Source organism: Garra rufa, chromosome 1, assembly GCF_049309525.1.
Source record: "Garra rufa chromosome 1, GarRuf1.0, whole genome shotgun sequence".
NCBI lineage: Eukaryota > Metazoa > Chordata > Actinopteri > Cypriniformes > Cyprinidae > Garra > Garra rufa.
Window position 1 is genome coordinate 98,881,271 of NC_133361.1, and position 27,152 is coordinate 98,908,422.

General features: G+C 41.7%; 1 protein-coding gene across 1 annotated transcript in view; it reads right to left on the reverse strand.

Annotated features, from left to right (window-relative positions):
- LOC141340597 (uncharacterized) overlaps positions 1-27,152 on the reverse strand; it is a 164,792-nt gene that overhangs the window by 4,834 nt on the left and 132,806 nt on the right. The window contains exon 6 of the mRNA XM_073845634.1: positions 9,731-9,739. Within this exon, the coding sequence (XP_073701735.1) occupies positions 9,731-9,739 (9 nt within the window). The remainder of the gene's footprint in view (positions 1-9,730; positions 9,740-27,152) is intronic.

Here is a 27,152-nt window from a genome sequence, read left to right on the forward strand (position 1 = left end):
TATAAATATATACTTTAATATTTAATACTTTAAATGACATAACATTACAATAAAATTCATGAAAGACTAAAAAGCCAGTGTTTCCAAAGGCCAGACATATATCTGTAACAGCTTTTCTTTGGACTGGTTAGTGCCAATATAATTCCATTTTCAGATTTGTCCAAACGACACATAAATTTAAACATTAATTGCCTTAATAAGGCTCCACAGGTGGGAACACCAGAGTTCACAAAAAGCTGATTACCACTGTGCCATCTTGGGACACGAAGGAGGAGCCTCATGGCATCATTGTAGGCTACAGTGAGTCTCCGCAGGCTACTGTTCTTATATCGCCACCACAAATGTGCTGTGTACATCAGGATCTGAATAAAAAACATTTAACATCCGATGAGCACATGCTAAATTTTCACAGCAACATATTGGCTTGGGCATATAATTTGCAGCACTGTCTGTACAGATCTCTGTCGTCACTCATGTCATCTGTTATGATATGGCCCAGATATTTTATTTCTTTACATGTCTTCAGAGGCTGATCACTCAAGTAGAAATCAGGAAAAATTAATCTCCTGTCCTTCTTGGTATCTGATATCAAAATCATTACCACACTGTAAAACCCGACAAGTTACGGTAACTCAAACCGTATTAGGAAACTGATTGCCTTAAACCATTTAAGTTTGGTAAAACCCAAAAATGAGTAATAAACTCATATACATTGAGTTTAAATAACTTATTCTTTTTAACATTAGCTTAGGCAATTATTAGAGTAAACTCAACTTCAAAAATGTAAGTTTATTCAGCTCAGTCAGTTTGAATTCAGGTAACAAATCCAACTAAGTCTTATCAACTTTTTGCTACTTAAATGGTTTGAGGAAACCGATTGCCTTAAATGGTTTAAGTTCATCAAACTCAAATCAATAAAGTTACATAAGACGTACCAAAAACACTGGTAATAATGACAGAACAGGTGGGTTTTCTTAAGTATTTATTGAAATACAACAAATTTTTTAAAGCATAAATAAAAATAAGTGGTCTGTTAGTTAACTTTTCGGGGCAGCCGTGGCCTAATGGTTAGAGACTCAGACTTGTAACCCAAAGGTTGCAGGTTCGAGTCTCGGGTCCGGCAGGGATTGTGAATGTACAGCACTCTCTCCACCCTCAATACCACGACTGAGGTGAGTCCCTTGAGCAAGGCACCGTACCCCCAACTGCTCCCCGGGCGCCACAGCAATGGCTGCTCACTGCTCTGTGTGTGTGTTCACTCTACTGTGTGTGTGTGCACTTGGATGGGTTAAATGCAGAGCACAAATTCCTAGTATGGGTCACCATACTTGGCCTCACGTCACCTCCTTTTGTTTTAAAAATATAACATTTACGCTATCTTATCAGACTTTTCACCAAATAAGTGTTTATTCAATAATCAAGTCAAGTCAAGTCACCTTTATTTATATAGCGCTTTTAACAATACAGATTGTGTCAAAGCAACTGCACAGTATTTAAACAGCACAATAGTGTGTAAGTAACGCATTATTGTAACAATCAATTTTCAGTTAAAGGCAGTTCATCAATGAATTCAGTGATATCATCATCGTCAGTTCAGTTCAAATAGTATACGATATCGCTGGAAAATGTCCCCAACTAAGCAAGCCAGAGGCGACAGCGGCAAGGAACCAAAACTCCACAGGTGACAGAGATGGAGAAAAAAACCTTGGGAGAAACCAGGCTCAGTCGGGGGACCAGTTCTCCTCTGGCCAGACCAAACAACAGTTTGTACCAATGTCTGATTGTAGAGAACTCATCAGGATCCTGTGGTGTAGTGCCGATGGCCGTCAAGGTTGGCGAGGTCTTTATTGATGATCCGCCTTGGAGCTCATCTGGTTGACATCCACGGCTATTGAAGTCATCTCCAGGTGGTGATCCATGATCTAAGCTGGGTACGGACTGGATCCGGGGGACTGGAGTGACCATCTGATCTGGATACAGGCTGGGTCTGGAGGCTACGGTGACCTCGGAATAAGAATGAAACAGACTAATATTAGCGTAGATGCCATTCTTTTTACGATGCAACGAGTGCATCAGATGTTATGGGAGGTGTTTTCGGTTCCGGTTGACCTAATTAATGCAGCCTAACAATCCTTTAACGGATTTGAATTATAGAAATGTGTTAATGATTTTATGTGTAAGCCAGGTTAAAGAGATGTGTCTTTAATCTAGATTTAAACTGACAGAGTGTGTCTGCCTCCCGAACAGTGTTTGGTAGATTGTTCCAGAGTTTAGGCGCTAGATAAGAAAATGATCTGCCGCCCGCAGTTGATTTTGATATTCTAGGTATTATCAAATTGCCAGAATTTTGAGAACGCAGCGGACGTGAAGGACTATAATACGATAGGAGCTCGTTCAAGTACTGAGGAGCTAAACCATTGAGGGCTTTATAAGTAATTAGCAAGATTTTAAAATCTATACGATGTTTTATAGGGAGCCAATGCAGTGCTGACAGAACCGGGCTAATATGGTCATACTTTCTGGTTGTAGTAAGAACTCTAGCTGCTGCATTTTGGACCAGCTGGAGTTTGTTTATTAAGCGTGCAGAACAACCACCCAATAAAGCATTACAATAATCTATCCTTGAGGTCATGAACGCATGAATTAATGTTTCAGCATTTGACATTGATAGCATAGGTCGTAATTTCGATATATTTTTAAGATGGAAAAATGCGGTTTTGCAGATGCTAGAAATGTGGCTTTCAAAGGAGAGATTGCTATCGAATAGGACGCCTAGGTTCCTAACTGATGACGACGAATTTACAGAGCAGCCATCTAGTATTAGACTGTGTTTTAGGTCATTACTTGTGGAGGTTTTAGGTCCAATAATTAACACCTCTGTTTTTTCAGGATTTAACAGTAAGAAGTTATTCACCATCCAGTTTTTAATATCAGCTATGCATTCTGTTAGTTTTTCGAATGGATATGTTTTGCCGGGCTGCGAAGAAATATAGAGCTGAGTATCATCAGCGTAACAATGAAAGCTAACACCATGTTTCCTGATGATATCTCCCAAGGGTAACATGTAAAGCGTAAAAAGTAATGGCCCTAGCACTGAGCCTTGAGGTACTCCATACTGCACTTGCGATTTAAATGATACCTCTTCATTTATTGCCACAAACTGATGACGGTCAGATAAGTACGATTTGAACCATGCCAGTGCACTACCACTAATGCCTACATAATTTTCAAGTCTATTTAAAAGAATGTTGTGGTCAATAGTATCAAACGCAGCACTAAGATCCAGTAGCACTAATAGAGAGATGCAACCACGATCGCTTGACAATAGCAGGTCATTTGTTACTCTAATTAGAGCAGTCTCAGTACTATGATATGGTCTAAAACCTGACTGGAAATCCTCACAGATACCATTTTTCTCTAAGAAGGAGCATAATTGTGAGGATACTACCTTTTCTAGTATCTTTGACAGAAAAGGGAGATTCGAAATTGGTCTGTAGTTAATTAATTCATAGGGGTCAAGTTGTGGTTTTTTAATGAGTGGCTTAATAACAGCTGTTTTGAAGGTTTTGGGGACATATCCTAATGATAGTGACGAATTAATAATATTCAGAAGAGGATCTATGACTTCTGGAAGTACCTCCTTTAGTAGCTTTGATGGAATAGGGTCTAACATACATGTTGTGGGTTTAGATGATTTAACAAGTTTATACAATTCCTCCTCTCCTATAATAGAGAATGAATGGAATTGTTCCTCAGGAGATCTACAACGCACTATCTGATGCGATACTGTAGCGGGCGGCTGTATGGTTACAATTTTATCTCTAATAGTGTCTATCTTGGAGGTAAAGTACGTCATAAAGTCATTACTGCTGTGCTTTTGGGAAATGTCTAAACCTGTTGCTGCTATATTTTTAGTTAATTTAACCACAGTATTGAACAAATACCTAGGGTTATGTTTGTTTTCTTCTAAGAGAGATGAAAAGTAATCCGATCTGGCAGTTTTTAATGCTTTCCTATAAGATAAATTACATTCACGCCAAGCAGTACGAAAAACCTCTAGTTTTGTTTTCCTCCAGCTGCGTTCCATTTTTCGTGCTTTTCTCTTTAGGGCGCGGGTATGATCGTTATACCACGGTGTTACACTGTTTTTCTTAATCTTTTTTAGGCGCACTGGAGCAACTGTATCTAAAGTGCTAGAAAAGAGAGAGTCCATAGTTTCTATTACATCATCAAGTTTTTCTGAGCTATTGGATATGCTGAGGAATTCAGATAAGTCAGGAAGATTACTTACAAAGCAGTCTTTTGTAGTAGAAGTGATGGTTCTACCGTATTTGTAGCAAGGAATTGAATTAACAGTTTTAGCTATCTGGATTATACAAGAGACTAGATAATGATCTGAGATATCGTCGCTTTGCTGCAGAATTTCAATGCCATTAACATCAATTCCATGTGACAGTATTAAATCTAGAGTATGATTTCGGCAAGGAGTAGGACCTGACACGTGTTGTCTAACCCCAATAGAGTTCAAAATATCTATAAATGCTGTTCCTAATGCATCTTTTTCATTATCAACATGGATGTTAAAATCACCCACTGTTAAGACTTTATCTGCGACCAGCACTAATTCGGATAGAAAATCAGCAAATTCTTTAATAAAGTCTGTATGGTGCCCTGGTGGCCTGTATACAGTAGCTAGCACAAACGTCACAGGGGATTTATCATTAGTACTTGTTTCTCTGGATAATGCTATATGAAGCACATAACTTCAAACGAGTTATAATTGAAGCCCGTTCTCTGAGAGACATTGAGAATACTGCTATAAATAGTAGAAACACCTCCTCCTTTACCTTTTAGATGCGGTTCATGTTTATAACAGTAATCTTGGGGGGTGGACTCGTTTAAAATAATGTAATCGTCCGGTTTTAGCCAGGTTTCTGTCAAACAGAGCACATCTAGGTTATGATCAGTGATCATATCATTTACAAAAAGTGCTTTCGTAGAAAGGGACCTGATATTCAATAAGCCAAGCTTTATCAATTGTTTCTCTGTATTATACATATTTTTTATTTGTTGAACATCAATTAAATTGTTAGTCTTGATTTGATTCAGGCGTTTTTTGTATTTTTTTGCTCGGGGAACAGACACAGTCTCTATAGTGTGATATCTAGGTGAAAAGGTCTCTATGTGCTGAGAATTAACTGATTTCTGTGACGTGAGGCGGCTAGCAGACGGTCGGTTTAGCCAGTCTGTCTGCTTCCTGACCTGGGCCCCAGTGAGTCAAGTGCAAACTCTAAGACTATGTGCCATATTTCTAGATAGAAGAGATGCTCCACATCCGGAGGGATGAAGACCATCTCTTTTCAACAGGTCAGGTCTGCCCCAAAAGCTTGTCCAATTGTCTATGAAACCTATGTTATTTCGCGGGCACCACTTTGACATCCAGCCATGGAGTGACCACAGTCTACTATGAATATCGTCACCACGGTAAGCCGGGAGGGGACCAGAGCATATTACAGTGTCTGACATCGTACTTGCAAGTTCACACACCTCTTTAACATTATTTTTAGTGATCTCCGACTGGCGAAGTCGAACATCATTAGCGCCGACGTGAATAACAATCTTACTGAATTTACGTTTAGCATTAGCCAGCACTTTTAAATTTGCCAAGATGTCAGGCGCTCTGGCTCCCGGTAAACATTGGACTATGGTGGCTGGTGTCTCTATTTTCACGTTCCGTACAATAGAATCGCCAATTACTAGAGCACTTTCATCAGGTTTCTCAGTGGGTGCTTCACTGAGTGGGGAGAACCTGTTTGATGTTCTGATCGGAACGGAAGAGCGGTGTTTTGACCCGCGACTATGCCGCCTCACAGTCACCCAATTGCCCTGCTGCATGGGCGTTGTTACCGGAACCGTACAATGTACAGGGCTTTCTGAGCTAGTCACATCCAAAACCGTATCTAAGGCCCTCACATTCTTACTATCCTCCATTAAAGTTTGGAATGCGTGACTCTAATTCTGAAATCTTCTCTGTCAGCCTGACTATATTCCTGCATTTATCACATGTATAAGGCTCACTGCTGACAGAGATAGATAAGCTATACATGTGGCAAGCAGTGCAGACTACAATTGTAGGAGAAGAAGCCATTACTCACCGTGATTGTAGAATGATTTCAACTTACCAATGTTGTTAAGAGTTCCTGAAGAACAGATCAGGGGGAGAAAAAACGGAACAGAACCGGCTAAAAGAGTACTAACGATATTAAACACGAGAAAAAAATAAAAACGTGAATGGAACGCAGATGGCAAGTTAACCGGCCAGCGCAATGCTAAAAATAGTAAACGAGTTAAAAGCGTGAATGGAGTGCGAGCGGCAAATTAACCGGCTATGGAATGCTAACGCGCTGCACTCGTGATTATAGAGTAAGGCGAACAATCAAATTAGTCAGATAAGTTTGATGGATAAGACCAGAAATTAAGTTAAGCTATATCTATCAATTTAAAACGGCAGAATTAACAATAAGATAGAAAATCCAGTAGAAAAACGAAGCTGCAGAGAGCTCCAAACAAACAGACGACTCTGCAGCAAGGCTGACTGGAAGCAGGGAAACAGCGAAACAGCGACACCCACAGGACAGCAAGACAGAACAAACTTGGTTCCAGCCAAGTTGTAATGAACATTCAGTGCTATTTACATTTTAATATCAAACTTTTAAAGATAGCAAGAAAAAAAATCACAATTAAAACAAATGTCAAGTTAAAGATTAAAGTTGTTTGATAAATTATTATTTTTTTGTCAGACCCTGTTTTATTGTTTTCTAATCTGAAGCAGGTACTGTTTAATGTTACACTAAATAACTTTTTTTCCTGTAGAGCTGGACATTTTAATAAGGATCAAATGAGTGACTTTTAGGATGAAAACCAACCTGTTTGTTCCTCAGTATCTTCATGTTTGACTCTGAATGTTTCTTCAATCTTGATATCTTCACTCTCCTCTTTAATAAACTCCATCTTTATAACAGTGTCACGTGGATCTCAGTTGCTTCAGCAGTTTTTCTGTGGGTTTGGTAGAAATAAAAATAAATGTAAACTAAATCTCTGGGTGCGTCTCAATCAGCTCCCTAGTTTAGTAGTCAGCAAACTTGTAATGGAGTCAGTCAGAGTGAGTGTTAATGGACTTAATAAAAGAACACAAATACTCAAGGTTCACATTTGTATTTAGATTGCTATTTAGTATTTGCTGATTTGTATATTATATTTATTAGATTAAACTTTTATTTAAAAACATTTGCTATATAGTATTTGCTTATTTATGAAAACGTGCAATTGTCTGTAGACGTTGTCATTGCACGTGTTTGTTGTTGTCGTTGCATTTCCAGTGTTTTGAGCAGCAGATGTCGTCAGCGAGCGGCGATTCGAGTGATTCAAATCAGTGAATCATTTTGTGAATCGATTGATTCAGTTGATTCGGAATTTCGAAAAGATCCGTTTCTATCAACACATCCCGCCAATGTCCGAGTACTTTAGGAATAAATATTCACAATAGCCTATAGGGACCACAGTGTCACTAAATAAAGCATTACAGTGGCTAACAATTCATTTCAGAGTTGTAATAGCAATTCTCTAAACAAGTTGTACTGATTTAGACACTTTAAATTGTTAAAAGCACACACCTTTCTCCGTTTTGAATCCCAGATTTTTTTTATTTTTATTATTAGAACATGTAAACAACATAGTTACAGAAAACAGGCATCAAAAACAGAGGCTCCAAAGATGGTTAAAGAACAAAAAAATAAAAGTAAGACATTCACAAGACGCCAAAAACAGATTCATAATATTTTACAGCTGACATTGCTTTTACATTTTTCACAACTTTAAGAGACTTCATTAATAGAGTGAGTTCATTAGAGAAAACCTTGTATAAAGGAGGAGATTTTGACAGTCTACACTTATGAATGAAAAATTTGCCATTCAAGATAATAAAATTAACAAAATTGTGAACATTTTTATCATCATTCTCAAAATAACAAATAATATCCTTCATATTCAGTGATATCGTTAGATTACTTTTGACTGAAAAAACAGAAAAACAATCTTTCCAAAATGTTTTTACACTCTGGCAATCAACAAAGAGATGACATAAAGACTCCTCATAGGTGTTACAAAAAGAACATTCTCTTCCAATATCCATAAAGTTCGAGAGCAACATATTGGTTGGATATATTTTGTGTAAAATCTTCAGGTGAATTTCTCTTACTTTGTTTGAAATACAAAATTTGTAAGGAAGCAGCCAAGCTTTCCTCCAATTAATTTCCCTTAGGATGGAATTCCAATAAAATTTTCCTCTTGGAACAACTCTCTTTTTGTCATTAAAGACTTGTCTTATATCATTGTTAGTACATTTTTTATCAAATACATTTTTACCATTTATAAGGAAAATACAATCTTTATTATCAACTTTATAATAAGTCAGGTGGCTGCACATTAAAGTAACAAGACCAGAGGGAATAGCTTTGATTATTACAGAAAATTCTTTAAATTTTATAGGGAAGTTGAATTTAGATAAAAAAGAGTCATAAGAGTGTAGTGGACCACGCATTCCAGGGCCCAGTTTATGGCGAGGGCCCCTCCCTGGCCACAATAGTGGACAAAGGTTTGCTACATTTTGATTGGATCTTGGTGGACTAACATAAGCAAACTGTCCAACGCCATCAGATAAGGATGCCAGGACAACTGCCAGACACCTCTTAGAGGGCAAGAAGAGACCTTTGGGACAAAAACCCAGGAAGAACAGAACTTCCTATTGGTCAAGACGCAGTTTCTGCCCTTCACCCACCTTGATACTGTTTCCTAAGGTTTGGCCTGTGGTGGCCATAAAAATTCCTTAGGATCTCCAGACGCAGCACGCAGTGGGGGAAACAAAGAGAGATCACAAAGATCCATCCAAATCCATTCATAACTATGTTTTCAAACCTTGAACTGATGCGAACCATAACACACACATCTTATACTTATTCAGAGAAATAAGTATTCTCACTGACAGCGATGTGTAGTGCAACATCTTACACAAACTCAGCTGTTAATGGACAAATGAATGCATGCATGACAGTTCAATCTTTTCCCATCATGTTTGGACTTAATGTGTTCATTACATGACCAAATGTTTTCTGATTGTGTTTTGGAAAATGAGAAATGCACCAGTAAAACATTATTGACACCTTTTTAACTTTGTGTTTGGACTATGCAAATGACTTCCACAAGAGGAAAGAAGGGTGGACTACCCCATGTTCCCCCGCTCTGATGGAACCAGCCAATCACAGCATGGAAATGGAGAAGCACCAAATTGCAATCTCCTCCTCATCGGAAAGTTATAATAGGTACCTCTCCAAAAGACACTCCTTGTACTGAGTCTGAGTCCCGTCGGGGAAAGACATAACAGTTACACTAAGTTCTGAGTCTGAGTCCCGTAGGGGAAGGGACACTAACAGAGCAACAAAGTTCTGAGTCTGAGGCCCGGCAGGGTGAGACACTAACAGAGCACTAACAAAGTACTGAGTCTGACCTGCAAGGGTGAGACAATAACAGCTACACCTCCATTCTGAGTCTCCGGCACGTCTAGGGGACAGTAACAGATCGAACTTCTTTCTGAGTCTGCAGCCCGTTACTGGGAAGGCAGCTACAGATACCTTCATTCATTCTCCAGCTCCACAAGAGAGAGACACTAACAGACACAACCATTCTGAGCCTACTGTCCAGAGAGACAGAAACAGACGCTCCACGCTTCAAGTCTCCAGCTTTGAGGCAGCAGCAGATACGACCACGTTCTGTCTGTGAAGAAAGAGATATTTTCCACGTTCAGAGTCTTCGTCCAGCGAGGCAACAACAGATGCAGCACGTCCTAAGTCTCCATCCGAGAGAGACAAAGCGGATTGAACAAGTTCTGAGTCTCTAGCCCAGAGAGGCAGAAGACCAACAGACATTTGCAACAAGGTTGAGCTCCAGCAAGCAAACCTTCACTTCAGGTACCTTTGCTTGCGTGTTCCAAGCTAAGGGCCTTCAGCACCTACACCAGGGCCACATCTGCGTGTTCCAGATCTTAGGACCCTTTGGTGCTCCAGGAGAACAGCATCCTACAGCGCTTCATGCTCAAGGCTGTCGAAACGGATTCCTGCTCCTTTTCCCACTGACTGCTCCCAGCACAACCAGTGGAAGAATTCACCGCTACCGGACTGCTCAATCAACCACAGAGAACGTAAATATCACTTCCAATCCTCTTCCAGAGACCTTGGCATTGTTGTTTTTCTAATTTACATTAGATATTGTATAGCTGATTGCAGTTGATAACAAATAATAGCTCATTTATTTGTTTGATGCAAAATAAGGTTCTTCACCTTATTTGTTTCAGAGTAGCAACAGTTTATCTTTCCATAAGATAACATGGCTATGACATAGTAACACCCAACTGAATCACATTTTATGCATCTTATGCACTTTATTCCTTTTGCATTTATTGTATTCATTTAATAGTTGATTACTCTTGTCTATCATTTGTTAATAAATTTATTTTATTACACTTGTGTCTTCCTTGTGTTGATAATACAGTGAGAGGTTCTACAAGCTAGATATCCCACCAATCTTTCTTATGTGATGTACTCATTACCACACATTAAGTGACATGTGATCCAAGAATCATTACGTCATCTGTGACGCGAGTACCCATCACTACACTATTTCGCTTTTCTAGTGGGCGAAAGCAGAACTCACTTCATAATTGTTGTCCCTAGGTGGACCAAGTTAAAATGAGATGAGTCTCCTGTAAAATTCACTACAAGAGTAAATTCTTAAAGATGAATCAAATAAATCACTCAAGTAGATTAACCCGTGATCCAACCATTTCTCAAAAAATAAACTTTTGCCTTTAACTGTAATCAACTCATTATTCCAAATCTTCATTCTGTGAGGAGAAAAATTATGCACAAAGCACAATTTCCATGCCAAGAGTGCTTGCTCATGGAATTTAGACAATTTTATGGGTAATTTGGAGGGCAAAAAGTTACAAGTCAAAAGAAAATCTAAACCACCCACCATCTTAAAGATATTATGTGGAATGAAAAACCATATTGAATCAGGATCCATCACACACTTTTTGATCCAATTAATCTTGAAAGTATTATTCATATCTATATAATCCAGCATTTCAAAACCTCCTTCCGATTTCTTTCCAGCTAACAAATTACTTTTTAAATTGTGCTGTTTATTTTTCCAACAAAAATTGACCAATAATCTATTAATTTCTTTGCCAGTAGAATCTTGAACAAACAAGGAAAGACCAGGAAAAATGAATCTGGATAAACCTTCTACCTTGGTCAGTAAGATTCTGCCTAAAATAGATAAATCCCTTCTCAACGAATTGTCCAAAATCATTTTTGTTTTCTTAATCTTGTTATTAAAATTAAGTTGCTGTCTAACTGACAAGTTTTTTGATATATAAATTCCTAAATATTTAATACATTCTTTTACTGGAATGTTAAACATTGATTGTTCAGAAGAATCATGCACTGGAAGAATTTCACACTTTGAAATGTTTAACTGGAGACCTGATGCATCAGAGAAAGTTTGAACTAAATTGACTGCATATTTAATTTGATTCTTATCTTTTAGAAATAAAGTTGTATCATCAGCCAATTGTGATATTTTTATTTCTTTATTAAATAATGTTATCCCATGTAAGTTTGGATTTTTTTACTACACTAATTGCTAATAGCTCCACAACAATCAAAAACAAAAAGGGGGAAATTGGACAACCCTGTCTCACTCCTCTGTTGATGAAGAATCTTCTAGAAGTATTATTCTGTATAATAACAGAACTATTAATGCCTCCATAAAACATTTTAACTATCTTAATGAAATTATTTCCAAAACCAAATATACGTAAACCCCGTAATAAAAATGCGTGATCAATTGTGTCAAACGCTTTATAAAAGTCGAGAAACAAAATGAGAGCATCTGAATTCACCAAGTGGTTATAATCTAATATGTCCAAAATAAGTCTAATATTTGAACTGATATGACGTTTTGCCATAAAACCAGTTTGAGATTCACCAACTATGTTACTCAAACCACTTTTTAGTCTAATGGCATAAACTAAGGCTAAAATTTTATAATCAACGTTTAATAATGTTATTGGTCTCCAATTGTCGATGATTAAAGGGTCTTTATCTGGCTTTAGAATTAAACTAATAACACCTTGTTTCATTGTTGAGCTCATTTCATTTTGTTCTACGCATTCTTTATACATGCTAAATAAAGGGTTTTCTATCAGATCCCAAAAAGCACAATAAAATTCTGAAAAAATTCTGAGCCAGGGGATTTTCCTTTTTTCATTGAAAAAAGAGCTTTGGAAATCTCAGCTTTGGAGATATCATCCTCACAATATTCTTTATAATCATTAGAAACTGTTGGGACAACATTTTGAACTGCATGTAAAAATGTATTTATTTTATCATTGTCAGAATTGGAAGTATATAGTTTTTCATAAAATGAGTATACAAAGGAAGCTATATCAGAAGGATTATTAGAGATTTTTTCCTTTATTTTCAAGGATGAAATAGAATTTCTTGTATAATTCCTTTTTTCCAGAGAAAAAAAATAACTAGTATTTCTTTCCCCTTCCTCAAACCACTTGGCTCTTGATCTTATATAAGCACCTTTAGCTAGTTCCGTATATAGTTTATCTATTTCTAAATTGAGAAGATATAATTTAGACTTTTCCTCCTCTGACAGAGTATTTTGTTTAATTAAAATATTGAGTTGATCTGTTATCTCTGTAATCTTTCTAAGTTTATTTTCCTTTAATTCTTTACCTCTTTTCATAGCAATTACCCTAACTTTAAATTTAAAAAGCTCCCACTTTTGAATATGACTTAAGTTATTATTTTCAAAAATATTTGCTAACAATTTAACTTGTTCCACAAAATAACTATCAGAGAGGAGCCTATTGTTGAATTTCCAGTATCCACGAATTGTACTAGCCTTACACCCATCAAAAGAGATTGATATCAATTTGTGATCTGATAGAGGGGCACAGGTAATTTTTGTTTCAGAAACACAGTGAATTAAATCCTGAGGAATCAACCAGTAATCTATTCTTGATTTTAAAGAAAAGGAGCTATTATTCCAGGTATAGTCACAACAATTAGGGTTCAAATATCTCCATACGTCAGAAACTTGTAACTTGTCAGTTATAAAACAAAATAAATCAGAAATTCGTGAACTATTATGTTTAGGTGGAAAGCGGTCAACAGAATCATCTGGAGCATCGTTGAAATCACCACCAATAATTGCATATCCATCATTGTATTTCTGTTTTAAATCTGTTATTGTATCACAAATCTTCTTAAACATTTCCAAATTATGTGCTCTAACATTATATCCATAGACATTGCAAATTATTAAAGTGGAATTGTCCAGTTTAACGGTCAGTATTATCCATCTTCCATTATCTGAACGAATCGTTTCCAAAACCTTGCCTTTGAATTTGTTAAAGAGAATTGCGACACCTGCTGAGTGATTGGATCCATGACTGAAAACAACATAATCTCCCCATTGGGTTTTCCAGAAATTTGAGTCAGGGTCACAAGAATGAGTCTCCTGAAAAAAAAGTACTTGAGCATCTGTATGTCTTCCAAAAAGAAATATAGCTTTTCTTTTAACAGCGTCGCGAATGCCTCGAACATTTAAAGAAATTAATTTGAACCTACCAAACTTAAAATCAGCCATTACAAAGGAACTAAATAACCAGTATAAAACAAATAAATACCTTTGGAGAAAGTGAAAATTGAGAAAGCATGAAACATTACGTTAACCAAAACACTTGCATCGACCCCGATATGTATTCTTAACCGCTGGCAGGCGCCATCCGCTCAAGTAATGTCAGGCACATTGACGCGCACTCCTTCAATGAAGGCAAATCCTCCTCGAAAACCGGCCTTCTTGCCCTCTTCTCTTGCACGTTTCACCAGTGGCCATGCTTTGATCCTTGCAGCTCGTTCCTCCGAAGACAGGTCTTCCTTTACGTGTACCCCGTTTTCTTTCAGATATTGATTTTCTCTGGCATCCCTCCACACTGTATCTCGATAAAGACGCATGGCAAACTGTATAATTATCACTCTGGGGCGTCCATCACTTCTTTTTTGTCCCAGTCTATGAACCGAATCCACGACATCTGGAAGTTTGTGTGCGATCTTTGGAGACACTTTGGAGAGGATCTTGATAGCAACATCTCGTGTGTTACTCTCCTTGTCTGGACCACTTTCTTTGACGCCGTAAATCCTGAGATCCCATCTTCTTTTGTAGTTCTGTATCCCCATACACACATCCTTCAGCTGTTTATTTTCTCGCTGCAACGCAGAAACATTCTTTTCCAGTTTCAAAATCTTCTCTTTGTGAGACGTGCTTTCTCGTAACAACTCACTTACGGTGGTACAAAGAACGGTGATAGAAGAAGCCGTATTTTCCAAGACCCTCTCCATGGACTCAACTCTCTGAAACGTACCATCACATTTCGATGTGAGTTCAGCAACAGCGTTAATCAGTGAATCAATTTTCTCATCAATGTTCATTTTTGTTTTCCCTTTTTTTCCGGGTGGACTTTTACACGGAGTGCACGGAAGAGGTTGAAGGTCTACGACGTCCATAGAAGCTTCGTTGCCATTTTTGTTTTCAGTCGCCATGTCTGTAACTTTAATTTGAGCCTTCTCTCTATTTCTCTTCTTACCCATATGAGCTTGACGAGCCACACAGCGGATGAAAAACAAATTAACTAAGTATCAATAAAGTTTATCGGGGTTTTCAAACATAGTTTCATGTGTCACGGATTGGCCAGGTTCTACTCCCTCACTCACTCAACGATCACAGTCACCTGATTACTAATCAGACGCACCTGAATCCAATCACCAGCACCACATATAAGCACACCACACACCTCACTCAGTGTCCGGGCTCGTTTGCACGAAGCGGACTCATTGTGTTTCTCTGTCGAGTTCACAAACTTCTAAGACATACTTACCTCGCTATTTACCTGTTGAAACTTACCTGTTGTCTCATCTGTTCCAGTACGAAGTCTGTTCTCTGTTCCAATCAGCGGTGGTCAGCCATAAGCCTGTCTGGCTATCACCAACGGTGTGTGTGTGTGTGTGGGTCGGAGTCCTCCTCCCGTCGTTCCTGGAAAGGAAAGGATCTGTCTTCAGTATTCATCTCTAGTCATCGAATATCATACCTGGACTGTTTATACTTACCTGGTTCTGCACATCATCTTATCCACAACGCTCTGCTGATAATAAACATTGTTATACTTATCACTCACCTCTCTTGTTTGGTCTGCTTCCGTAACAGTTAGCCCGGACCAACACAGTATCAGCATGAGCAATCGGGACCCGTTTCAAGAGCTGGTGGATTCGCTCAGGAAGGTGTTGTTGGCTAGTCATGCCACCACTCCAACTTCAGCTCATCCCACCGCACCACCGGCACCCAGCACTTCTTCGGCTCCCGTGAACGTCCCTTCCAGTCCCATGGCCCGACCAGCGCCCTACTCTGGCGGGGCGGAGGAGTGCAGCGGATTCCTGTTACAATGTTCATTGATATTCACAATGCAACCTGCTCTCTATCCCACAGATTCTTCAAAAATAGCCTTCATCACGTCTCTGCTTACCGGACCAGCTCTCAAATGGGCGGACACGTTGTATCAACAGGCCGGGCCGGCAACCCATTCGATCCAGGCTTTCGTCGCTCATTTTAAAGAGGTTTTCGGACGTTCTGATGCAGAAGTATCCGCAGGAGAGCAATTGTATCATCTAAAGCAGGGAAGTATGACGACACAAGATTACTCCCTGCGTTTCCGCACTTTGGCCGCTGCCAGCGGATGGAATGAGCGATCGTTACTGACCACGTACCGGCTCGGCCTAGAACCCAATCTCCGGATGCAGTTAGCTGCTTTGGACGATTCCATGGGATTGGAGAAGTTCATTCAGCAGTCACTTCGTTGTTCAGATCGTCTAAAATCCTACCAAGACCAGTCCGCCACTACTGCACTCCTCCGACCAGTTACATCCGCCAGCCCTCCAGAACCAGAATCAGGAAAAATCTCTGCAGCTGAGCGACAGAGAAGGCTGACCCGGGGTCTTTGCATGTACTGTGGGGCTGCGGGACACGTGCGACTCAACTGTCCTCTGCGTCCTATACGATCTTTGGTGAGTGTAATACGTTCTGAATTGGATAACATGCATCCTCTGACTACCAATGTTCAGTTAACCACCCACACTTCCTGTGTTACAGTCGCAGCCCTCATCGACTCCGGGTCAGCGGGAAACTTCATCTCTAACACCCTCTGTCACCAGCTCCAGCTACGCACCCAAGCCTCAACCACCATCTACCAGATTCAACCGATAACTAACCGGATCAGCTCACGGACCCGTATTCACCGGAAAAGTGAACCCATCATCCTACAGATTGGAGTTTTGCACCGTGAGGAGATTCAGTTTCTGGTTCTGGAGGGAGCTACTATGGACATCATCTTGGGGCGCCCGTGGCTGGTGAAGCATGATCCCATCCTCTCTTGGGGCACAGGAGAGGTGATAAAATGGGGAAAAGAATGTACCAACCAATGTTTCCCAGATCTTCCACGTCCTAGACACAAGATACTACCTGTCAACGTCACCTCCGTCGAAAGTCCTGTTGAGAAGCAGTCAGTCCAGATTCCTGCCATTTACTCGTCGTTTCAAGACGTCTTCTGCCCCAAGAGAGCTTCCCAGCTACCTCCACATCGGCCATGGGACTGTGCCATTGACCTAGTTCCGGATGCTCCAATGCCCAGAGGTAAGATCTACCCGCTGTCGCTTCCGGAGACCAAGGCAATGGAGGAGTACATACAGGAGGCTCTCGATCAGGGTTACATCCGACCATCAACATCACCCGCAGCATCCAGTTTTTTCTTCGTGGCAAAGAAGGATGGAGGGCTGCGGCCATGCATCGATTACCGCATACTCAATCAAGGCACCATCAAGTTCCGGTATCCCCTTCCTCTCGTCCCTGCGGCCCTCGAACAACTACGCACTGCCAGGGTGTTTACGAAGTTGGACCTCCGCAGCGCGTACAACCTCGTGAGGATACGTGAGGGGGACGAGTGGAAGACTGCCTTCGTGACCCCTACTGGCCACTACGAGTATTTGGTCATGCCCTATGGTTTGGTCAACGCCCCCTCCGTATTTCAGAACTTCATTCACGAGGTACTCCGGGAGTTTCTGCACCACTTTGTCGTTGTCTACATAGACGATATCCTGATTTACTCCCGGAGTGAGGCCGAACATCGCCTCCACGTTGCGGAGGTCCTTCAAAGATTACGGGATCATCACCTGTATCTCAAGGCGGAAAAATGTTCATTTCACCTACCAGCAGTACACTTCCTTGGATACGTCATCGACCAGAAGGGGGTCCGTATGGACGAGAGGAAGGTATCTGCAGTTGTATCCTGGCCAGAACCCACCACTATCAAAGAGCTTCAACGATTCTTAGGTTTCGCCAATTTCTACCGCCGGTCTATCAAGAACTACAGCATCATCACTGCTCCACTTACCAGTCTACTCAAAGGAAAACCACGAACCCTACTCTGGAACCCTGACTCGGCCGCAGCCTTCCATAACCTCAAGGAAGCATTTACACAGGCACCTCTTCTAACCCATCCTGACCCTGATCTCCCTTTCGTGGTAGAGGTGGACGCATCTACTACCGGCGTGGGAGGGATTCTGTCACAACATCACGGTACTCCTCCATTGCTTCATCCCTGTGCCTACTATTCCCGGAAGCTCAGCCCTGCGGAGAGGAACTATGACATCGGCAACCGCGAGCTCCTTGCCATCAAGCTCGCTCTGGAGGAGTGGCGACATTGGCTAGAGGGATCCAACCACACGTTCCAGGTGATAACAGATCACAAGAACCTACAGTACCTCCGAGACGCCAAACGGCTCTGTCCCCGTCAGGCAAGATGGTCCCTGTTCTTTTCCCGATTCAACTTCACCATAACCTACCGGCCAGGATCCAAGAATACCCGAGCTGATGCTCTGTCTCGCATCCATGATTCTCACGACTTGCCTGACACACCCACGACCATAATCCCCGAAAACATCATCGTTCAACCCATTGAATGGACCAACCCGCCAGCTGTCGCCACTCCGGAACCCAGATCTCCGCCGGGCTGTCCACCTGGTCGCAGATTCATCCCTAGGACCCAGCGGGTAGATCTAATCCATTCTACACATACCTCTCTGGGCACTGGACATCCAGGGGCCAACAACACTCTCTCGCTGCTGACGGACCGCTTCTGGTGGCCGCACATGGCAAGGGATGTGAGGAGGTATGTCCAGGGATGTAAGGAGTGTGCAATGTCCAAGAGTCCACGTCATCTGCCTGCTGGGAAACTCCATCCCTTGCCTGTGCCGAACCGCCCCTGGTCACACCTGGGAGTTGACTTCATGACAGATCTCCCCTCATCTGACGGTAACACCTGCATCTTTGTTATAGTTGATCGATTTTCAAAATTCTGCCGACTGATACCTCTGAAAGGTCTTCCCACAGCCCTAGAGTCTGCCGAACTGCTCTTCAACAAAGTCTTTAGGTACTATGGCATTCCGGAAGACATCGTCTCAGACAGGGGTCCACAGTTTATTTCACGGGTGTGGAAGTCTTTTCTCAAACTCCTAGGTGTGACCGTTAGCCTCTCCTCTGGATACCACCCTGAGACAAACGGGCAGACGGAGAGGAAAATCCAGGAGGTGGGGCGGTTCCTCCGGACATTCTGTCATGGTCACCAGGACTCCTGGAACCAGTTCCTGGGTTGGGCAGAATACGCCCAAAATTCACTGCGGCAACCCACCACAGGACTCACGCCATTCCAGTGTGTGCTCGGCTTCCAACCACCTCTCTTCCCCTGGAATGGCGAACCATCACAGGTGCCCGCAGTGGATTACTGGTTCCGGGAGAGCGAGAGAGTCTGGGACGAGGCTCACCATCATCTTCAAAGGGCAGTGCGCAGAACCAAATCCACTGCTGATAAGAAGAGGATTCCTGGTCCCACATACACTCCTGGGCAGAAAGTCTGGCTCTCCACAAGAGACATCCGTCTGCGCCTGCCCTCGAAGAAATTGAGTCCCAGGTTTGTTGGCCCCTTCACCATCGTGGAACAGGTCAACCCCGTCACCTACAGACTCCAATTACCACCACAGTACCGTATCCACCCCACATTTCACGTCTCTTTACTAAAACCCTTTCACCCACCTGTGATTCCCTCCACAGAACCTGGTCAGGAAGAGGAACCCCCTCCCCCCTTGGTCCTGGAAGAGGGATCCATCTACTCGGTCCGAGAAATCCTTCTGTCCCGACGTCGTGGTGGTAGTCTGGAGTATCTCGTCGACTGGGAAGGCTACGGACCAGAGGAGAGGTCGTGGGTACCCAGAGTTGACATTCTAGATCCAGCCCTCATGGAGGAATTCCATCGTAACCATCCTGAATGTCCAGCCCCTCGAGGACGAGGTAGACCACCACGACGTCGGAGGCCTCGGCCCTCAGGAGCGGGCCCTGGGGAGGGGGGTAATGTCACGGATTGGCCAGGTTCTACTCCCTCACTCACTCAACGATCACAGTCACCTGATTACTAATCAGACGCACCTGAATCCAATCACCAGCACCACATATAAGCACACCACACACCTCACTCAGTGTCCGGGCTCGTTTGCACGAAGCGGACTCATTGTGTTTCTCTGTCGAGTTCACAAACTTCTAAGACATACTTACCTCGCTATTTACCTGTTGAAACTTACCTGTTGTCTCATCTGTTCCAGTACGAAGTCTGTTCTCTGTTCCAATCAGCGGTGGTCAGCCATAAGCCTGTCTGGCTATCACCAACGGTGTGTGTGTGTGTGTGTGTGGGTCGGAGTCCTCCTCCCGTCGTTCCTGGAAAGGAAAGGATCTGTCTTCAGTATTCATCTCTAGTCATCGAATATCATACCTGGACTGTTTATACTTACCTGGTTCTGCACATCATCTTATCCACAACGCTCTGCTGATAATAAACATTGTTATACTTATCACTCACCTCTCTTGTTTGGTCTGCTTCCGTAACATCATGTTAATCTCTGAGCTGCCTGACGACACCCCTCAAAACGTGTCAGCATGGATGAACGCCATCTTGGCCGTCACCCGTTTTGAATCCCAGATGCAGGAGCGCGCTGCAGCCTTATGACGTCACATCCCCACACCAAAATAAAAGTCTTGTTCGCTAAAATCAATATAATTTTACATTAAAAAATAATAAAAAGATACAGCTGTATCTATACCTAGAATAAATTGAAGGGATCAACTGTAGATCTATCAAAAGTCAAATTTTTTACATCATAACATTTGTGATGTTCTCAACCAAGAAGAGAGATTTAACTATTATGAACTGAAATGGAATCCTTATAACAATGTATTCATCTTATTACATCTTAATTTCTCCCCGGAACATAAAGACAGTAAATCAGACTTCAGCTATTTTTATTATTTATTAAAGGTCAATGACTGATGATTACATTGACTGGGGTTTTGTAAAGTTGATTTTGACTGTCTGAATAAAATAAAAATTGTTTAAATAATTATTATTTTTTTTTTAATTTTAATGTGATTTACATTTTCACAGAGTATCTTTATTAAAATTGGCACACAGTGTAATAGCCTGTTCTAAAATGTGATTATAATATAAACAAGTTATCTATTACTGCAAACTGATTTACTTACACTTCAATTCCATTGACGTTTATTTGAAAAGTGTTGTTTTACGATACAAATCGTTGCACAAAAGCTTTACAGAAAATGTAAGTTTGTACAATATTTTTAGTTTAATTATGCACCATAAGGAGTTGTCTTATTTTAAGTGAGATTTGGCCATACAGACCCGGGCCAGTTTTGTGCTAAATTATGTGAAGCAGTGAGCCTTAAACTTAAATGCAATATCCTTTCCCTGTCAATGTTAAGTTATTTTTTACTGTATTTTTTATTTTAATTATTATGATATTTATAAATTTTAAGTTCAAGTTCCCCTCACATTCTTTGTTTTCTTATTATTGTGACAGGACAGTAGAGGAATGACAGAAAAGTACTTGATGAAGAGAGGAGACTCGAGACAGTAATCGAACTTGGGTCTTTGTGAGCGCAGATGTGCTGTATCTCGACTTGCCAACATAAAGGCTATCGTGGCTGACCACATCGATCCATACTGTAGTAGGTATATCCAGTCAGCTCAAGACTGTGGTATCTCCATGTGATCTAGTTTATTATTGCTACTTGTTTAAAACTCACACAAGCTCTTTGCTGTTGCAATATTTGCAAGTTAATCCTTTTGCAGCGCATTTGTACACAGGACAGAGAATGTAGATCTTTGTGTCTCACCTCCAGGAAAACCACAAAACATCCCTCTATCCGGATTCAACTGGAGGAATAGTGAGCATAATACCCAATCAAGATAAAACAGTGTTATACGCTCTTGTTCTCCCAGGAGATGGTTCAAACAAACCTCCACTTCCAGTTCCAGAGCTGCTGACAAATGAACACAATGTGCTAAATATTTCAAGCTGGCTCTGGAAATTTGTGCACAGTGTCAGCAAATTGACTTCTGTCCAAGTACATCACATCTAGACAGATTTTAGTCTGGCACTGATCCAAAGTGTCCTTTTACGTAATTGGAAAGGGCTCGTCATTTCAGACTTCCCAAAACTGGGCCCCACACTGATTTTCATTTAAACTCAGAAGCCTCCCTGATATGTCTCATGCTTTTTTTTCACTTGCCACACAGTTAAAGTATATTTACATGTGTTATTTTTTATTTTTGTTTTCTATCGCCCCTATTTTGCATTTTCACATAATAAATGACAGCTATGTTGTATTTTTTTTCTTGCATTCTTCTTTTTTTTTCTAATGTGCTGTTGCAAATAAAGCCTTTATGCAGATATTCTGTCTCTGTCTTTTTTAAACCATAAACCATTCATTCCATAAAGATACTCTGAAATGGGTCATTCGGGTTTTTGCATTGAATTTCTCCAGCAAAATAAACAAAATACATGAATTCACTAAACACAACTAAACAAAAATGTAAAGATGCTTCAACAGAGTCTATGAACAATGTAATATAGTCACGGATGTGTGTGGAATTGAATGCATGAAGACGAGAATGCAGTAACTGGCAATTACTAAAGCTACGTCTACATTAATCCAGATACATTTGAAAAGAGTTTGAAAGAGTTTTCGTTTGAAAACGCTCTCCGTCCACACTAGCGTTTCCAAGCGTTTACCAAAAGTTTCTCATCCACACTGAAACGACTGAAAACGTATACGTTCCTGTCCTGCGCATGCGTGAAACATAAGATGATTTGACCTGCATCATTTTCGTCTAGCGTTTATTTACCTTCCGAACATGTTTTTTTTTTTTTTCATTATTGAAATAACACTTTTCTGGAGCATAAACACTTTAGATCTTATTTCAAGTTCACAGAAAACCGTATATAAAACACGGTCATACTGTCTCTGTCATACTGGACAGCTCCAGCAACATTTTGGTCTGGGTTGATTTCTCTGTTTGCTTCACAAAAGTTATGCAAAACGAAACAGGCATTGATGATGAATGGAAGATCATCCAGATTGATGTCCATTGCCCTCCGTAATGCTCCAAATCGTGCTTTTAAACGTCCAAATGAGCATTCGATCACCATTCTGCATTTGCACAACCCAAAAGTACTGTTCCTGAGGAGTAGTACCTCCACTGGCATACTCTTTTCATAACATAGGGCAGCAGGGGGTATGCTGGGTCTTCGAGAAGAAACACAGGAACAGGATCTTCTCCCTCCACGATTACCTTTGGACAAGAAGGCATCTTTCCATCTTTCCATCTCTCAAATAAGCATTGATTTTTGAATTAGCAAATATGCGGGCATTGTGAACGCTGCCAGGCCACTTAATAACAACGTCCATGAATGTGTATTTGTAATCACACAGAGCCTGTACATTTAGTGAGAATTTGTTTTTCCTGTTAATGTAATCTGTGGAGTTTGCAGAAGGCTGTGCAGTCAATAGCTCCTAGACACTGCGGCATTCCATGTGTTGCACAAAAGTTTTGTCACGGTTGGGAGTGAGGAGATCTGGGTCCAAGTGCAGGGGAAGATTTTTAATATAATTAAACAAACAAAACAAAACCAAAAGGCCAACACGGCACAACACAACTAGAAATAATACAAGAGAACAAAACAAGAACACGATCATAAGCCAGGGAACTAAGAAACACAGAGTATACTGACAGAACTCAAGACACAGAAAACAATGCAGACTCACCAGCGTGGGGGGAAAGTGGGGATTATAAAGACTGTGATAATAGTGAACAGCTGGAAGACACAAGTGACAATCAGGACAGGTGAACAATCAGGGAAGTGCAGGGAAGGGAAAACTGCGACCCCAGGAGGCTGAGGGAGAACCCGCAGCCCAGAGTCATGACAGTACCCCTCCCCTACGGAACGGCTTCCAGACGTTCCCTAAGCTAAGGCCGAAACAAGTCTGGAGGGAGGTGGAATGGGGGACTGGTGAAACAGGGGGAGGGATGGTGGGCCAGGCCCATGCCACGGAGGAACGTGAGCTGGCCTCGCCGCCAGAGGAACGCGAGCTGGCCTCGCCGCCAGTGGAACGTGCGCGGTCACCGCCGCGTCCGGAACAGAGAAAGCAGTCAGTGCCGCGTCCGGAACAGAGACAGCGATCGCCGCCGCGTCAGGAACAGAGACAGCGGTCACTTCCGCGTCAGGAACAGAGATGGCGGTCACTTCTGCGTCAGGAACAGAGAAGGCGGTCGCTGCCGAGTCAGGAACAGAGACAGCGGTCGCCGCCGCGTCAGGAACAGAGAGCGCGGTCACTTCCGCGTCAGGAACAGAGAGCGCGGTCACTTCCGCGTCAGGAACAGAGAGCGCGGTCGCCTCCGCGTCAGGAACAGAGAGCGCGGTCACTTCCGCGCCAGGAACAGAGACAGCGGTCGCTGCCGCGTCAGGAACAGAGACGGCGGTCACTTCCGCGTCAGGAACAGAGACGGCGGACACTTCCGCGTCAGGAACAGAGATCGCAGTCGCCTCCGCGTCAGGAACAGAGAGCGCGGTCGCCTCCGCGTCAGGAACAGAGAGGGCGGTCGCCTCCGCGTCAGGAGCAGAGGTCGTGGTCTCCGGCGCGTCAGGCGCAGAGATAGCGGTCACCGCCGCGTCAGGAACCGGGAGCGAGGCCACAGGCGCTTCCGGAACAGATTGAGCAGACGCCCTCTCTTGAAAAAATGCCTCCAGCCTCGCCCTATAGTAGGGGCGCTTCCGCGCCGCCTCAGCATTAAGGGCATCCATCCAGGTAGGCGTAGATGACCTCAAAACGAGCAGCCGACGCCTCCTCAAAAGAAAGATTCCTCCCCGCTGGACCCATTTGTGGAGTCTGCATTCTGTCACGGTTGGGAGTGAGGAGATCTGGGTCCAAGTGCAGGGGAAGATTTTTAATATAATTAAACAAACAAAACAAAACCAAAAGGCCAACACGGCACAACACAACTAGAAATAATACAAGAGAACAAAACAAGAACACGATCATAAGTCAGGGAACTAAGAAACACAGAGTATACTGACAGAACTCAAGACACAGAAAACAATGCAGACTCACCAGCGTGGGGGGAAAGTGGGGATTATAAAGACTGTGATAATAGTGAACAGCTGGAAGACACAAGTGACAATCAGGACAGGTGAACAATCAGGGAAGTGCAGGGAAGGGAAAACAGCGACCCCAGGAGGCTGAGGGAGAACCCGCAGCCCGGAGTCATGACAAGTTTGTGACAAGTGTCTGTACCTCTGGTTCTGTAAATGGAAGTGAAAGATACTCCGGACCCAGGTGAAATGTGATAGCTCTGCACACTTGTCTGATTATTTTAGACACAGTTTGTCGGGCTGATCCAAACGCGTTCGCCGTTTTCCGCAGTCTGCCTTCGTCGCTTAAATAGTACAGCGTACATGCAACCTTTGTAACAACGTCCACCGGTGATCTCAGTCGTGTTGTCTGGCCCTGAATGTAAGGTCGTAACAGTTCACTCAGATGATACAGCGAATCCCTCGACATTTTAAAGTTCTCACGCCACTCCTCGGGCACAACAGTTACACACACAAAGTTATCCCACCACGAACGGCAGCGTCCCGGTTTCACCCAAAATCTCCACTCCATGTAGGGTCTGAAACGCAACTGTCGTCTAGTTCCGCTGCTGAACAAAAGCTCTGTGTAAACTAGGGATGTAACGGTATCAAAACTTCACGGTACGGTAATACCTCGATATGAATGGCACGGTACGGTATTTATTGAATCATTTACAGGAAAAACAAAACTAATGAAGAGACTCGAAAAAAGTGCCAGAAGTGTTTATTAAACAGTTTACATGAACACTGAACATATCAATGGCATACAAATTAGCCATCTATCTGTAAACTTTTAAACAGAAACTTTAAATTTTTCAATTTTAGTAACAAAAAATTATTAAAACATGTAAAAAAAAGTCAAATCAGTTTAGCTGAATGAGTTGTCTGAATCTAGTTGTCTGCTTGAAATAAGATTTTTTTTCTTACCCCATTGGCAGATTATTTAGCTTGTTTTAAACAAAAGCTCACTTAATTTTGACTTGTTTTTACTAAAAACAAGACAATAATTTTTACTTGTCTAGAAAAATCCTTCTTGATTCAAGAATTTTTAGATATTTTGGCTGGAAACAAGACAAAATTCTAAGTAAGAAAAGCATTTTTTGCAGTGCAGTAGGCTCTCATGCCTTTCTTTCGCATTAAATCTTTATTAAAAAGAATCCTTTAAAGAACTTTTCTACCTGGACAAGTGCATCTATTATGTTGCCTAGTTTATTTAAAACTGCACCTTTCCTTATTTTAAACATAGCCAAAAAGCCACGTGTTGACTGTGAAACACAGTAGACTTCATTTATATGCATTTATGGTACTTTTCCGTGTCAATCCATGTTCATTTTTACAGCGAACAATGCACTGTAACATTAATTCAGTGCATACAGCGCAGCAAAAAATAGACTCGGTGCCGAAACGATGGCTGCACTGCTGCAAAGGCACCGCTTCTGGGACGTACTGCCGGACAGCAACCGCGTGCAGTGTGAACGCTCTAATCCGTTAACATGGGTGCTGAAAAGAATACGTAATGTAACGCATACGCACTTCAGACGGAGCAGGTTCGACCATTTCCATCTCTTTTCCTTGCTGCTACAGTCTGTAGCGACAACAGACCGCAAAGGATGATGGCCACGCCTGGGCTGATGGGAAATGTAGTTCCCGCTACCTCCCGTTCGCTCCATTCGCCTGAGCAAACTTTTCTCAGAAGACCTATTGTTTTATCGAGTCATGCGACCACGGTAGTATCGAAAAAAATTGTTATTGCGGTATAACGGTATTTACAATACCGTTACATCCCTAGTGTAAACATTATGTCTCCTTCGAAGAAAAGCAATCTGAAGCATGTACAAACTGACATTAATCTTTAACAAGGCTGTCAAAACAGAGAGCAACCAAAACAATTGCTGTACAATGTCGTCCGCCATCTTAGTTGAATTGGTCACATGACTGCGTCACATGACTAAATATGCGTCATCGTTTTCAAAAGCCTCCGTTTTCACAGTCCACACTACAACGCGAAAACTGCGTTTTCAAATTTATCCACTTTGGAGAGCGTTTTCAAAAAGCTCCGTTTTCCTTGACAAAAACGCAGTCTCAGTGTGGACGGAAGGCCAAAACGGAGAGAAAAAGATGCGTTTTCAAACTAAAAGGTATTAGTGTGGACATGGCCAAAGGCATCATGTCCATCAGTCATTATGAAAATGTCCAGATCCATTCCTGCAGTCACACAGTCTTCAGTAATTTAATTATCAAAATATTTACTCAGAATGTCAGTTATTTGATAGAAATAGTGTATAACCAGAAAACTAAGTAGGGAGAACAAGTATCTTAAGACCCTGCTTGCAACATGCTAAACTATTCTTGTAATTTACTGTTTTCTACATTAAATCATTC